A 16,918-nucleotide genomic window follows, 5' to 3' on the forward strand; every position below is an offset into this window, starting at 1 on the left:
CAATCACAAAGTACAGACCTTATTTTGGATGCCAATTCAAATCTAAAAAACTGAGACCGTTTAAGACAACCAAGAAAATGTGAACACTGACTAAATATCTGATGATATTAAAATTATTATTTCCCAAGGTAGGAGCATTGAGCTTCATTTTAAGAGAATTTTTTATCTTTTAGAGATACATAATTTAAAAATTACACAAGTAATAAAATAAAGTTCGAGATCTGCTTCAAAAACTTTCAAGGAAAAAAATCAGGGAAGTGAATGAATGAGGAATAAATTCAAAATAATATGAAATGATTTGATAACAGAATCAGAGTGATGGGTACATAAGTATTTATTATATTACTACATAACGTATAAACTTTGTTTTGAATTTATCATAATATAATGTTTAAAAATGGTTGTAAAAGATGGTTCATCCAAAGATGGGTCAGTAAAAATGAAAGGAAAAGCAAAAAAATTAATTCTGAGCTGTTAAATCCACACCATAGGAGTAAAGGTCTTCCTACCACAGAAGGTGACTCAATGCCTTTTAAAGAAACTATCATGCTTCATAAAGTTGAAAAGGAGTCAGACATGAACAGATGCAAAAAAAAAATGCTATTCTGTGCTTAAGACACAGATGGGCTTTCAGTCAGTAAATCCACTAGGGTCATTTTGAGGGAAGACTACACCATTTCCCATGAGTCCCTTACTTTTCATTAAGGATTATATTGACAGTTGTATAAACATCTGATACAGCAAATCAAAAAACAGTTTGCTCTCCTAGAACATGAATCTGAAATGAAAAAAAAAAGGTCAGTGCTCAAGCCATAAATTATGACTTATTAAGTCAATTAGTTACTTTCCAATTCTGAACATTTAGTTGGAAATGAATGAAACCGTTAAGATCAAAAACACTCAAAAACATACACATACAAAACCTTAGTAAATATGAAATTCTGAATGGAAAATTTAGGGATAATTAGAGGCAGCTTTCATTTCTTTTTTCTAATAATGGCCATGCCTTTGGAAAAGAAAGAAAATGAGATGAATGTGTGGCTATAACAGCACCAAAATACAAGAAATAATTTTCTAAACCATGAGTAGCCATATTAAAACAATAAGCTTCAAGAAAAGATAAAACCATACTTCAAAAGATCAAAATAAATCAGCAGGTGATTCAACAACCAGATTAAGTCCATTTTCCATTTAAATAAAGGAGGAGAAAAATAGCTAAAGCTGGAAAGCTAAATACCACAGAAAAAAATTAGCACACTAAAAAAAAAGGACAATATGAGGGAAAAAAAGTTTCCCATGAGAAAAAAATGTTAAGGAGTCCTATACTCAGCTTCAGATATATAAGTGTGTGTGTGTGTGTGTGTGTGTGTGTGTGTGTGTGTGTGTGTGTGTGTAGATGTAAAGAAAATACATATAAACACAGTACTGGTTTTTTATTTGTTTTTCACCCAAGAAAATAAATGAAATTTAGGAGGTGAGTCTTAGTGGACCTCATGACTAAACATAGTATTGGAGAAATGTACTCTGCCTAAATGAAACAGCTGATAGGTGAGGTGAGAAGTCAGCAAAATACATACATGGATATGAGCATCTCTCTGGGGAGATGTGCAGTTTTGATCATATTCTTAAAGTGGTCTGTGATCCACAAAAAAGATATGAAATACTTCTACAAAATACTTCTAACATAGAAGGTATTCTTGCACTTGGTAAAAGGTCAAAATTATCTCTATAGCCTCTTTATGTCTTCCCTAAATTTGTCAACTTAAATACAAATGACAAAACTTTAGGTCTACAGGAAAACTAGAAAAAGCAAAGGCAGAAACGTAGAGACCTGTCTATCAGGTTCTAAGACTAATAACACACAGTCAAGGGACCGTCCAAGCAGAGGCAGATCAAGTGGTTGACTAGACAGTGCTCATCTGCCCCCAAACCTCCACAGCAACACTGAACACTCTTCATCCTCAGTCGCTCCTCTGGTTTAAGCTATTAAATCCAGAAAACTGGTTTTGAAGGAGAGACAAATGTAATGCTTACTACGCTGACTTGTTGGTTTTGGCTGAAATGAAGTATTAGTCACAAAACATAGAGAAGAAAATATAAATGCAAAAACAGTTGCCATGAAGGACAAAAGGTAAACTCTACTTCTTTACAGTTGTAGTTAGGTTCAACATAATGTAGAATTCCACAGTTATCAAACACTGAAGGGACAGCAACTACCTAGGTTTATCTAATAACATCTCTAAAGTACTCACCTGGGCCAAGACACTTTCCATCTCTGATTTCTTCTCAGCAGAACACTTTTTATCAGACATCAATTTCTGTAAATGAGCTGTAAGAACAGTGTTGGTATGTGTCAATTTCAATCAAGGGGTATGTGTCAATTTCAATCAATTTCAATCAAGGACAGTACACTGTTGAGTGGTATGTGGTATGTGTCAATTTCAATCAATTTCAATCAAGGACAGTACATTGTTGAGTTTCAGTGCTGATAATTTAAAAAATAAGCTGAGTACAGTGGCTTATCCCAGCACTTTGGGAGACCAAGGCAGGAGTATCATCTGAAGCCAAAAGTTCCAAATTAGCCTGGACAACCAAGCAAAACTCCGTCTCTACAAAAAAATTTTTAAAAATTAGCCCGGCAAAGTGACTTGGACCTTAATCCTAGCTACCTGGGAGGCTAAGCTGAGAGGACTACTTGAACCCTAAAGCTCAAGGCTGCCATGAGATATGATTGTGTCACTGCACTCCAGCTTGGGCAAGAGAGTGAGATCCTATCTCTAAATAGGAAAGAAAAGAAAAAAAAAAACGAAGATAATGCTTTAATTATGTATGAATCCACAGCTGAATCTATAGGGCAGTTATGATATTGTCTTGATTATTTGGTAATTAGAAAAATGACCTGTATATAACTAATTACCTATAACTTTTTTTAAAAATAAGGGACTTGATCTGTATACTTAAGATCTGTGCACTTGACTCTTTGTATGTTATGCCTCAATAAAAAATTTCATGAAAAACATGTAAGAGAAAAGTTTAATCTAACCCCTTTGTTTTTATCAATCGTACTTGAAGGAGACGAAGAACCATACCTTTTAACAGATGGTCAGCACGAAAACACTCTCCATTTTTTACATCTTTCACCATGAAGTCAGCAAATTTGTCTACATGGCCAGAGGTCCTAATTTAACAGATACCAAGCCAATTTGACATTCTCATACGAATTAATACACAGATATTACCTTATAAGACAATCCTCCTTTCATATGTACACCCACAGTGTCTATCTGTGTATCTCAAAGATGGAAGCTCCCATATCTACAGTAGTGATGTATCCATGTCAGAGAAAATTCTTCCTCAAATCTATTTCTTACTCTCTCCCATGTTCTTCCTTTCCGTAAGTAAAAAAGCATTAGCTGGTTTATACTTCTTTACAAGTTGTCATCAAGTCTGTACTATTCTTTGGGATCAATTAATCCATGTCTATGCCATTATTAGTAGTAATCTAAATGAAGGCCAAAACTCTCAAGAACTAGACTAGCCAAGAATTCATGATAGCTCAGTATAGACAATGGACCTTAAGGAAAGTGTTTTCTGCCACTGAAACCTCTATTGACACTGGTATTATCTCTATACAATTCCTACTGGTGGAACAAGTAGCTAAAAGAAGAGCTAGTCCTAATCTTACAGACCCATCATCAGGTATTCATTTTGTCTTAATTGGCTGATATTTCCTAAAGGGTGTCAATAGTGAAAATTTAGTCTTTATCAGGCAACATTAAATGAAGAGTCAAGAGATACAAAATGGTAAGAATTACTCTTTCACAGTTTTATGTACAAGAAATTCTGCCCACTTTTAACAATACTGGTAAGAATAATCTAAGTTTCTGCTTTGAATGTCAATACAAACAACAACATATTTTACTGAAAATGTATATACACATACTTTTGCTCAGCCTTTCTAAGAACTTATACTAAGAAAACAACCAGGGATATACACAAAATCCATCTATCAAGATGTTCAGTGCAGTCAAAAATCAGAAACACCTTAAATGCCCACAATATGGCACCAACTATATATATTGTGGAACGTTCATAAAAGAGAATATTACACTATTATTAAAAAATGTTTTAAATGAGTATCTAATGGCATGAGTAAATGTTCACCTACAGTGCATGAAAGAAGCATTATGCTGCTAACATTGAACTGTACAAGGATGCACAGTAAAAAAGACTGGAAGAATAAACACAACAATTTTAACATGGTTATCCATGAGCAATAGGTATATATATCTTTGTTTTTTTGTACTTTCCCGATTTTCTATACAAACATGGGTAATTGTTTTGTTATCAGTAAGTTATTCAGATACGTGTATTAAAAAATGTAATACAGGCAACCCCTTCGGGCCCCCTCCAACTGTGGGAGCTTTTCTGTCCTCTCAATAAATCCTGCTTTCAAGAAATAAAAACAATAAAAATAAAAAATGCAATACATTCTCTTAAAGTAGGACTTTCTCGCTCCCTCCCCCAAGTAGGATCTTACTTTAAGACCGGCTCAGGGGTGAGCATGGTACAATCAATCTCCAGGATCTGTTCCTCTTGAATAAAGTGCTGCCTCCAGGTCTGAATAATATTGTTCTTCAAAGCACATCCAACTGGCCCAAAGTCATACAGACCACTAACGCCTGTAAGATATGAAAGGAAAGCATACACTTTACCTTGTTACTCTTAACACATGAAGGCAAGTAGACATGAAAAGCAGGTATCTATATAAGACTTCATGTACTCCCTAAAAAGGTATTAGAGTCAACAATTCAAATCCCTCAATACCGAAAAACCTTATTCACAGCTCACTGACAGAAGTAAAATAAAAACACTTTTACTCCATTTACTATTCTCATATTTGTAATTTCAAGTAGAATTAGCCCCAAATTTAAAATAAAAGAAGGTCCCTCATATACAGGAAAAAAAATGAAAAACCAAATTATAGTTTTCTGCCATAGAAATTAGAAAATAATTTGTCACAGCAGCTGATAACGATCATCTAAAATTTTAGCATCCAATTCTCTACTTCTGGGTATCTGAGGCACTATTTAAATCCCAACAAGTTAGACATTTAGATATCTACTTAGCCAAACTCAAGTCAGGTTTCAGTGGCAAAGTACTAAAAGTCCAATACTGTTATAATGATCTGTTGACTATGAAAAATATAGTTGCTTAATATCTGGGCCCCCAACAATTTCCTACATGCTAATAGAAAAATGTCATCTCCAAAAACAAATGGAGTGGAGAGAAATAACACTAGGTATTACACCACATGGTGACTCTAAGTGAACAAAAGCAGAATAGCTACCCTCTGCTTTATGTGGTCTGATACAATTGTATACCAATGGGCAAGCCATGTTCTTGATTTAAGAATAATATAAGAGCCACTAACACAATTGTTCTTTTTATCATTAATCCCTTACCTCCATAAATAGCAAAAGCTTGATCATAGAAAAACCTCCTCTTCAGGGTATCTTCCATTTTTGCCCTGTCTACAATGTCATCTTTGGGCTGTAATGCCAGCTCCTATAAGAGATTAAACCAAAAATGTGTGACTAAAAGGGTGGGTGAGAATTTGAACTTATACATCTAAATTTAGTTTATTCCTCAGCAGAATTCAGTATAAAATTTATCAAACACACAAGATTTTGATAAGTTAAAACAAATTAAAAACTTAGGTATTTTTCCCCTTTGAATAACATAAAAGATACCTTTACTAATTATTTAGAAAAGTATATGATGATTGTCAAGATTACATGATTAAGCTTACTTAGATGATACTGATAAGCAATATCTGAATTTTTAGTGGATGACTATAGTGACAAAAATAACTTAAGTTTGGTGATGAGGGGTCTATTGTTTGAAAGGTTTGGGGCAGGTATCAGGTAAACAGACATTCTCCTTAAAAGAAAAAAATGTATTAAACAACAAAACCACTAGTTTTTTGGTCTAGAGGAATTCATAAAGAAGAAGACAATGTCTTCCACAGAAATTCATGTAGTGCACTGAGTCTAGGATTTGGAATGACAGGGCATGGGGACTCAGTGGTCGGGAAGGTTTTATAGAAAAGGTGATATTTTGAGTTGTACTTTGAAAGGATGAGGAATCTACCAGGTAGAGGAGAAGAGCAGAAGGCATTCTGGATGAACAGATAACCAAATGATACTTGCTCAGAAACCTCTCTAGATCTCTCCCACTCAGAGATTAAATAAAGATGAACAATCCTACACCTACTTATGTTCCTATTTTAGCAACCCAATACTCACCTTTGCTTCCAGAACCCTCTTTCGGGCTTTAAGCTCAGCCACTGCTTTGTCTACATCTACTTGGGGTGCTTTATCTTCTTTCAGTTTTCGCACAAGATCTCCCTAGCCAACAAAAGAATAATTTATAGTCAGGATTGGTTTCAGGAGTTAAGAAATGTTAGAAATGTGTCTTTTAAGCATGTCTTTTTAAAAGTCTGTGTAGACCGGGCTCGGAGGCTCTGCCTATATTACCAGCACTTTGGGAGGCCAAGGTTAGTGGATTGCCTGAGACCGCAGGTTCAAGACCAGCCTGGGCAACTTGGTGAGACCTTGTCTCTACAATAAAATAACAAAAAATTTGCCGGTAGCGTATGCCTACAGTTCCTGCTACTTGGAAGGCTGAGGTGGAAGGATCGCCGGAGCCCAGTAGGTCGATACTGGGGTGGCCATGAGTGTGCCACTGTACTCCAGCCTGGGCGACAGAGTGAGACTCCAACTAAAAAAATAAAACTAAAAAAATAAAATAAAATCTGTTAAGAATGAAGCAATTCAAATGTTTATTATGTGAGAATTCACATGAATAACTGAAGGTCTTGGCCCTCAGCATGTATAATCCAAAATAACATACAGACAAGTTAACAACTATGCTTACATGGCGAATTTTTTTCCTTTGGGGATAAAGGGGCGAAGGAGTAGAAGAGAAAAGCATGGATAAAAAGCAGGAAAGAGTAAGTTTTGTCCTGGAAACACAGAAGAACCAATAAACAGACCACCCTCTCCTTGAATCTCTCTCCTATCTTGCTTACAAAGGAAAAAAAAAAAAAAAATCACTCCATTTTCCACCTACTTCTCTGATTATTCTGTCACTGCTAGCTCATCTGTCTTTGTCCTTTTCTTCATTGTTGGAATTTTTTTCCTTGATAATTTTTCTGAATTATTGTATTCACTTCCAACAACCTAGGTACACTGATTTCCATACTTACAGTCATGTGTAATCTGAGAAAACAAACACACGCTACCAACATGGAATGGGAAACTTCAAGCTGAATAATTAAAGTTTTTAAATTGACAAAACCTTTGGGCCCCCAACAGAAGCACTTGTTCTCTGGAGAAGCAGATGTTCCTTTCTAGGTTTTCACAGGTTAAGGTTATCGAAATACTAAGTGCTCAACTCGAAATTTAAAAACCCCTGAGGAAACAAGTCACCATGAGTGAGACTCAGCAGAAATGATGACAGAATTAGAATCTCCAAAAGTATTAGAATAATCAGATATTTCTTAAATGATTAAGATATTTTTTAAAATAAAAAGAAAAGGACTCAAAAGCATGAGCAAAGAACTATCAAAAACAATCAGGCAGCTTGAAAAAGAACCTCATATCATATAGAAATGGACCAATAAAAACAGCAAATCAGACACGGCTGAGGTGAGAATTAATGACTTAGGAGACAGACCTAAAGAAATATACAGACTAGCAGAGAGAAAAACATAAAAGAGAGGTTAAAAAGACATATAGTATGAAAGTCTAACATTCATCCAACCAGAACATGGAAAAATAAAGAAAATTTTTTAAGAGACAATATTTGAAACGATAATGGCTACAGAATTTTCTGGAATTGTTCAAAGACATGAATTTTCAGATTTAGGATGCATTTATATTCTGTTAGGGAATCCAAACAGTATATAAAACAAAAATCCACATTAGACAAACTATAGTAAAACACAGTGCTAAAGGGTTCAAGTTAAAGACCTGGATTTTAATCCCCGATCAGCTCATTCTAAAACCTTGAGCAAGCTGAAAACCTCTTGAGTTTCCTCAACGTAAAATCAGGATGATAATACTTATACCTCATTGGATTGCTATAAAGAGCAACAAAACACTTTAAATAACAATTTATTTAAAACAATTTAATTAAAGTATTTTCAAGCCGGGCTCAGTGGCTCAGCCTGTAATCCCGCGCCTTTGGGAGGTTGAGGTGAGTGGATTGCCTGAGTCCGTGGGTTCGAGACCCGCCTGGGCAGTGAGACCTCATCTCTACAATAAATCCAAAAAAAAAAAAAAATCAGCCGGGTGTGGTAGCGCATGTCTGTAATTCCAGCTACTCGGAAGGCTGAGGCGGAAGGATCGCCGGAGCCCAGCAGGTCGAGGCTGCGGTGGCCGGGAGCGGCCACTGCACTCCAGTCTGGGCGACCGAGTGAGACTCCAACTCAAAAAAAAAGGATTTTCAACAGTACCTAACACACAGCAGACACACAAAAAATGATAGTTGTTATTATGCTATAAAACACCTCAAATTCGGTGTGGCCAGATACTTCAAAGTCAACTTACTTAAAATTGAATTATTTTACCTACCCTAAACCTGTTCCTTCTCCTGTATATGCATTCCATCTGTTAATGGCAACACACTATACCATTTTCCAAGTAAGAAACATTTAGCTACCCACCTCTACCTATGAGAGTGACACTCATTAAGTAACAACATGAACACACCCTGATATGGCCCCAAGGGTTTGGAGCCTAGGAAGGCATTCTGGGGGTGGTCAACCTGGGATGTCTCCTTCCTCTCAGGTTCCATGCCTAAACACCCAGATCATGCTAAGACCATGGATGAAGTGTTCTCCAAACCTACTGACCATATCTTGCAGCTATACAAAGTGAGCATTCTCACGTTCATTTGCTTCCTAGAGGTAGTCAGGCCCCAGGGCTGGTTGAGACCAGATAAGGCACTTGTGTATCAAATTTCTGCCCATCTTTGGTTACATTCAGTTCACCTTTAGTTCATTATAATACTAAAAGTCCCACCCCTAGAGAGAAATTGCAGCCATTTTGTGTACATGTGACATACACATAAGTGCATTCTTAAATTACGCCTGTGTACTAGAAACTCTACCCTTTTCATGCTGAACCCCGCACCCTAGAGCCTGACTCTGCTAATATGTAAGTATTTTCCCAGTTTTAATATACACTGAATTTTCCAGTAATGCATGCAAGAAAATGTAGCTTAAAAGAAAAGTACACCTTGTTTCATTCAGTTTTACAAAGAGCTGTTCATTCCAAGGAAAAAGTTATCCGTTATTTGAAAAACCATGTCGCCAATGGCAATGCTGCTGTGGTAACTGAGCAACCAACACAATACACGTTTATCACTGTGCATTTACAGCAATTGCATTCACCGAAAATCCTTGTATAGGTATACGCTTATTTTATAACTTCCAGTGGAGTGACACCCAAGAATTAACTCATTGAAATGCATTCTATTATAAATCTATTATAAAATACTTTCTCTGAATTGAATTGAGCATTATGTACATGCATTATGTACATACATTGAGAGCACTGTATGAGATCTGACAATTAGGCTCACGAACCATCCTGGAAAAAGTGCTACATAAAACTCATTGCTGAATATCACTACGGTCACCTTTGAAGTACTCCTCTTGGGAAGTTATGGACCGACGCCAGCGCCTAGTTCACCTGGCAAAGCAATTTTGTTGTCATTATTTGTTGAGGCCCGACAATTAAGTTCACAAACTTGTCAATGTACACTACATTGGCAGCACTGTACAAATAACTGTATTGGAACACCCTTCCTATCCAACTGATCTGGCCCCCGGTGACATTTTTCTTTATCAGAAGATAAAGGAACCATTGAAAGGAAGACATCTGATGACATTCAGGACATCAAGGGTAATACAACAATAGCTCTGATGGCCAATCCAGAAAGAGTTACAAAACAGCTTTGATGAATGGACTAGGCACTGATGTTGCTGCATAGCTTCCCAAGCGGAGCACTTCAAAGGTGACCATAGTGATATTCAGCACTTTTTCTAGGATGAGTCTGCAAACTTAATTGCTGGACCTCATATATACATATTTTTTCTTTAAATGTAAATACTTTGAATTTCATTAAGAACAGCAATAAGGAATTCCAAAATATTTGTTGTAAAAAGAAGATATTGGGTCTGATACAGCTAAGACATGAAATGCCACTTTGTAGTGCTTCAATTTTTACAAATTGAAGGTTTATAGCAACCCTGAGTGAAGCAAGTCTATCAGTGCCCTATTTCCAATGGCATGTTCTCACTTCATGTTTCTGAGTCACATTTTGATAATTTGAACAATATTTCAAACCTCTTCATAATTATTGTATCTGTCATGGTGATCTGTGACCAGTGATCTTTGATATTACTACTGTAACTGTTTTGGAACACCACAAACTACGCACATACAAGAAAGCGAACTTAACCGATAAATGTTATGTGTTCTGGCCAGGCTCGGTGGCTCAGCCTGTAATCCCAGCACTTTGGGAGGCCAAAGCAAATGGATTGCCTGAGCCGGCAGGTTCGAGACCTGCCCAGGCAACTTGGCGAGACCTTGTCTCTACAAAAACATCAAAAAAATTAGCTGGGCCTGGTAACGTGCGTCTGTAGTCCCGGCTACTTGAAAGGCTGAGGTGGAAGGATAGCCGGAGCCCAGCAGGTCAACTGCATTACAGCCTGGGGGATGGAGTGAAACTCCAACTCAAAAAAAAAAAATGTTGTGTATTCTGACTGCTCTATCAGCAATTCCTCCACTGCACTCCCTCTCCTTGAACCTTCCTATTCCCTAAGACACAACAATATCGAAATCAATCTAATTAATAATCCTACAATGGCCTTTACATATTTAAGTGACAGAGCCACACATCTCTCACCTGAAATCAAAATCTAGAAATGATTAAGCTTAGTAAGGATGGCATACCAAAAGCCAAGACAGACTGATAGCTAGGCCTCTTGAGCCAGTTAGCCAAGCTGTGAATACAAAGGTAAAGTTCTTAAAAGGAAATTAAAAGTGCTGATCCAGTGAACACACAATAATAAGAAAGCAAAACAACATTATTGCTGATATGGAGAAAGTTTTAGTGGTCTGGTTAGAAGACCCACCAGACATACCATTCCCTTAAGCTAAAGACTAATCCAGAGTAAGACCCTAGCAGTCATCAAGTCTCTGGAGGCTGAGAGGAAGAAGCTGCAGAAGAGAAGCTGGAAGCTAGCAGGGGTTGGTGCATGAGGTTTAATGAAAGAAGCCATCTACGTAACATTAAAGTGCAAGATGAACCAGCAAGTGCTGATGGAGAAGCTGTAGCAAGTTATCCAGAAGATCTAGTGGCTACATTAAACAACAGGTCTTTCAATGTAGATGAAACAGCCTTCTTATTGAAAGAAGATGCCTCTTGGACTTTCATAGCAAGAGAGGAGAAGTCAATGGCTGGCTTCAGCTTCAAAGGACAAGCCGACTCTTATTAGGGGGTAATACAACTGGTGACTTTAAGTTGAAGCCAATGCTTATTCATCATTCCAAAAATCCCAGGGCCCTTAAGAATTATGATAAATATACTCTGCCTGTGCTCTATACATAAAACAAAGCCTGGATGGCAGCACATCAAAGTCACAACATTAACAGGAGTTTGGAAAAAGTTGATTCCAACTTTCATGGATGACTTTGAGAGGTTCAAGACGTCAGTGTAGGAAGGAACTACAGATGTGGTACAAATAGCAAGAGAAGTAGAAATGGTGCCTGAACATGTTACTGACTTGCTACAAAACTTGAAGTGATGAGTTGTTTCTTATGGATGAGCAAAGAAAATGATTTCTTGAGATAAAATCTCCTCATGAAGATGCTGTAAACACATTGTTGAAATGACAATAAAGGAATCACAATCTTATATGAACTTAAATGATAAAGCAGTAGCAGGATTGGAGAGGACTGACTTTAATTTTGAAAGAAGTTCTACTATGGGCAAAATGCTACCAAACGTCACCACATGCTATAGAGAAATCTTCCATAAAAGGCAGAGTTAATCAATGAGTCAAACCCCACTGTTGCTGTATTTTAAGGAATTGCTGACCAGATGCAGCAGCTCGTACCTGTAATCCCAGCACTTTGGGAGGCTAAGGAGAGAGGATTGCTTGAGCCCACAATTTTGAGACCAGCCTAGGCCAACATAACAAGACCTTGACTCTACAAAAATAAAAAGAAATCAAAAGATAGCTGGGCATAGTGGTGTGTGCCTGCAGTCCTAGCTACTCTGAAAGCTGAGGTGGCTGGATTGCCTGATCCCAGGAGGTAGAGGCTACAGTGAGCCATGATCGTGCACTGCACTACAGCCTGGGCAACACAGGGAAACCCTGAATCAAAATTTTTAAAAAATGTGTTACAGTCACCTAACCTTCAGTACAACCACCTGATCAGTCAGCAGCCATCAATATTGAGGCAAGAGCCACCAGCAAAAAATTTAAGACTCACCAGAGGTTCACGATTGTTAGCATTTTTAGCAATAAAGTATTTTTAAATTAAGGTATGTACATTTTTTACACATAATACTAATGTACACTTAGTAGACTACAGTAAAGTGTAAACATAACTTTTATACACACTGGGAAACCAAAACATCTGTGACTTGCTTTATTGTGATACTCACTTTATTACAGTGGTCTAGATCTAAGCCTGTAGTATCTCCAAGGTAAGTCTATAGTTATTTCCCTCATTCTCTTATCATACACAAATGAGCCGGGCCTGTTATTACGCTGTAAGCTTTTATTCTATTATCCTAACTTCTCTAGCCAAAGTAAGTTTTTATTCTATTATCCTAGCTTCTCCAGCCAAAGCAACAATCCCAGGCACCTTCTAATTTCATCTTCTCTTCTGCATTATAATACCTAAAAACACCCTAAGAATGCATTGGCTTATTTAACTTATTTACGTGCATTTTATCTATCCCTGTCATTATAAAGTATGCTCTTTTAGAACAGGAATTCTGTCATGTCAATTCTAGCTTTCAAATACTTGTTGACTAATGTCATCACCTAAACCTACCATAGTGCCAAGCACTTAGCATTAAGTAAATACATTTTGGCTTACTCTTTATTCATTCCTCTACCTGTCAGAACACCTTATATCACAAATGTTCACTAATTGTGTTATTTAATGAGGACAAGAAGACTGTGACAGCCTTTGTTCTAAAGAGGCAGTAGTAGTTCTTTTTGAAAGCAAGCAAGTTGTTCTGCTGAATGTACCAATGCTTGATACACAGAATGTATCTAATTTCACAATTTACCTAGTTTCTCTTGGAGCTTCTTAAAGTGCACTGGCAAGCAAGGCCATAAGTTAATAGGTAGGAAGAATTCAAAATTCATTGTCCCGAATCACTTTTTTATCTTTTAAGGTTTAAGCACAGAATTAGGCAAACATATATTCAAGCAGAGGTTAGCTATCATACAGAAGTAGTGAGTTAATCATCTCTAAAGTCTCAGTGAGGAAAGAAAATAGTCATGTTTATTCTGATAACAGAATAATTAAAATCATGATTTATGATGATCCAGTCCTTAAAACAAAAGAAGTAGAGGTGAACTAAACATGGAATGAAAGTATGTTTTTTAAAAAAAATTCCTAATTGCTAATTATTTTTCTTCTATCTTTCTTTACTACCCAACTATATTTTGGGGGTTTTGGTGTGCATACTGAATAAAACTAATTGAAATATGAACATCTCTAAACCACTCTTAGAAAACATCCACTAGATGCTTAGTTCCTGGATAAATTCTTACCTTCAAGACATATATTAGAACTAAGAGTCTATAATTATAAAACAGAGTAGTTATTAGATGCCACCCAACTATATTTTGGGGGTTTTGGTGTGCATACTGAATAAAACTAATTGAAATATGAACATCTCTAAACTACTCTTAGAAAACATCCACTAGATGCTTAGTTCCTGGATAAATTCTTACCTTCAAGACATATATTAGAACTAAGAGTCTATAATTACAAAACAGAGTAGTTATTAGAAGAGAAAATCAAGCCAAGGGATCTTCCTCCTGGATCCTTCATATAAATCATGGTGCACATTCAGTTTGTCAAGAAAAACAAGAAAATATCTCCTCACCTCATTAATCCTAACAGAAACTTCTAGCCTTTATACACACGGCTACAAGATTCTTGTTAGGATTAATGAGTTCGTCTCAGATTTCCAAATGTCTTACAAACATTGACAAAAACTTTATAAACTTTCCATTTGCCCTTTGTAGATTAAGCAAGAGTTTTAACAGGCACTCTGTTCAGAAACTAGCAAAGCAGAGAAAAGTCCAAGGCTCTTCAAGTTAAGTTTTCTCATTCTCCCTAGGATCTGAGTTTTACTGTGTCCCTCAATTAAGCAAAAGAAAACTTGAAGTACTGAAACACATGTTGTTATTATCCACACATCTATTCATATCATAGTAACTTAGACGAGACAGTACATCATCATTTAAAGACCTCTCAAGAAATCATTTTTAAAAAGGCTTTTCTATCATCTTATCTTACCAAACTCAGAAGACATCGGTTCTCTTATAAAGGATCAAAATGTTACCAAACAATCACAAGAAAATAAGATCTCCATGCCACCAATGGTTTGATAAAATTGGCATTCCAATGTAAGTCGCTCGCAATCGTTTCAGAATAATACCATTTTACCAACAGCATTTTACCAAGAGCTTGCTATATACTGTGGACAGCAGTCTCAGTACTTTACACGAACCATCTTAATGTTTATAACTCCATTTCCATGTTACAGAGGAAGACTAAAAATTATTTGCTTAAGGCCATCAGGTAATAGACAGCAGAGTTGGGATCCAAACTTTAGAAATATAACTTCAGAGCCTATATTCTGAATTACTAGGCTACCCTGCCACCAGTATTTACTCCTTATCAACATAAAAAACAGGCAAGGGTATATAAATAAAGAAAGCCCATTTGGTAATTCTTCAAAACCTCTCCTACTTTGACATTATTAAGTTCGACTATGGGCTTAAAAAAGAAAATCCTCCTTGGTTATTTCCCTCCATACTAGTTGTTAGAGCATTAAGCTGCATCCACCTAAATCATATCAAAGTGGCCTCTCAAGTTCAGATAATGATACTGAAAACACTTCATCAATCTCTATCTATACCTGATCCTCTCTAAACCTCCAGATCAAGTAAAAAAAATCATGTCGACAGGTCCTGATTGTACTAAGAGATCTTGAAACATGTCTCTTCAGCTACTGAATCTCACTAAGAGTTTAGATAAAGCCAAGTTAAGAAAAAAAGGCAAGTCTTGACAGGAGAGACTGGTTCACAGTTAAATGCTGAAAATAGATAAAATGTGACGATTACAGAAAATTCTTGGCTGTAAAGGAAATCAAGTTGGGGACGGGGAGCTTCCGGGACACCACGATTCAGACAGCAAACCAAAGCTGTCTTCACATAATTCAGGTCCATCCACTCCCCTAAAGCAGTGGTGCTAAAACTTTTTGGTCTCAGGACTCCTCTGTAGTGTTAAAAAATCACTGAGGACACCCCATCAAAAAAATCTTTGTTAGCCAGGCTCGGTGGCTCAGCCTGTAATCCCACGCCTTTGGGAGGCTGAGGTGAGTGGATTGCCTGAGCCCACGGGTTTGGACCCGCCTGGGCAGGCGAGACCTCATCTCTACAATAAATCAAAAAATTAGCCAGGCGTGGTAGCGCGCGCCTGTAGTTCCAGCTCCTTGGAAGGCTGAGGCGGAAGGATTGCCGGAGCCCAGCAGGTCGAGGCTGCGGTGGCCGGGAGCAGCCACTGCACTCCAGTCTGGGCAACAGAGTGAGACTCCAACTCAAAAAAAAAAAAAAAAAAAAATCTTTGTTTATGTGGGCTATTTCTATCAGTACTTACTGTATTCGAAATTAAAATGAAAATTGTTAAAAGATTTGCCATTCATTTAAAATAGTAAAACTCAGTATGTGCTAATATGCATAAAAATATCATTTTATAACTATTTTCCAAAATAAAATTTTAAATAGTGAAAATAAGTTTTATAATTTTGTAACTCTCTTATTTTCTAGCTTAATAGAAGACACCTAGATTCTCATATCTGCTTCTTTTGCAATATGGTGCTTTGAGTAAAGTACATGAAGAAAACTATACATCATAAAAGCCTTTTCAGAAAACTGTGGATATTGTTTTGATGCTACATCAAACCTCTGGCAAGTGGTGATTACTTCAAGGTTATTTCTAACTCAGAAACTACAGCAATGAACTTTTTGGGCTGTTACAATAATCCTATTAATGCACCTTAAACTTTGAATTGATTTAACCATGCCAGATTCCATAACATTGGTCATTTGGAAAATATTGTTTAACCAAGTTATGCAGATTTTCCAAATAATAACTTATTTATTATATAATATTGAAAGACCCATATTTGTTAATATCATCACTCATCTCACCAGAGAAGTCTTTAAAGTACTCTGAAGCCGCCAGGCTCACAGTAACAGATATAAGCTTTCCAAAATTCTAAATTTTCCCACAAATATAATCAGTTATCTTCTTAAAGTGACAGGCTCACTTCATTAATTTTCGAGATTGGCAAATTTACATGAAAAATGTGTCACTAACAAGACCAACAGGTAAAATTCCCATTCCAGAAAGGTCAACTGTAAAAAGTTCACAGTGGAAATATGTAAAATAGATAGAGGTGGCATTATGTCTCATTTTCCCAGATGCAAAAAAGGAGTATAACTACATCATCTTGTGTGTGTGTGTGTGTGTGTGTGTGTGTGTGTGTGTGTGTGTGTGTGTTTTTTTTTTGTTTTTTGTGG

At 36.6% G+C, this 16,918-nt stretch overlaps 1 protein-coding gene across 1 annotated transcript in view; it reads right to left on the reverse strand.

The window, feature by feature from the left end:
• GARS (glycyl-tRNA synthetase) overlaps positions 1-16,918 on the reverse strand; it is a 48,773-nt gene that overhangs the window by 29,449 nt on the left and 2,406 nt on the right. Inside the window, exons 2-6 of the mRNA XM_008067606.2 lie at positions 6,309-6,410; positions 5,466-5,568; positions 4,541-4,682; positions 3,090-3,178; positions 2,253-2,329 (exon numbers count right to left, since the gene is read on the reverse strand). Of these exons, the coding sequence (XP_008065797.2) occupies positions 2,253-2,329; positions 3,090-3,178; positions 4,541-4,682; positions 5,466-5,568; positions 6,309-6,410 (513 nt within the window). The remainder of the gene's footprint in view (positions 1-2,252; positions 2,330-3,089; positions 3,179-4,540; positions 4,683-5,465; positions 5,569-6,308; positions 6,411-16,918) is intronic.

The sequence above is a fragment of the Carlito syrichta genome, unplaced genomic scaffold, assembly GCF_000164805.1.
Source record: "Carlito syrichta isolate Samal-C Ts95f unplaced genomic scaffold, Tarsius_syrichta-2.0.1 Scaffold107564, whole genome shotgun sequence".
Classification (NCBI taxonomy): Eukaryota; Metazoa; Chordata; class Mammalia; order Primates; family Tarsiidae; genus Carlito; species Carlito syrichta.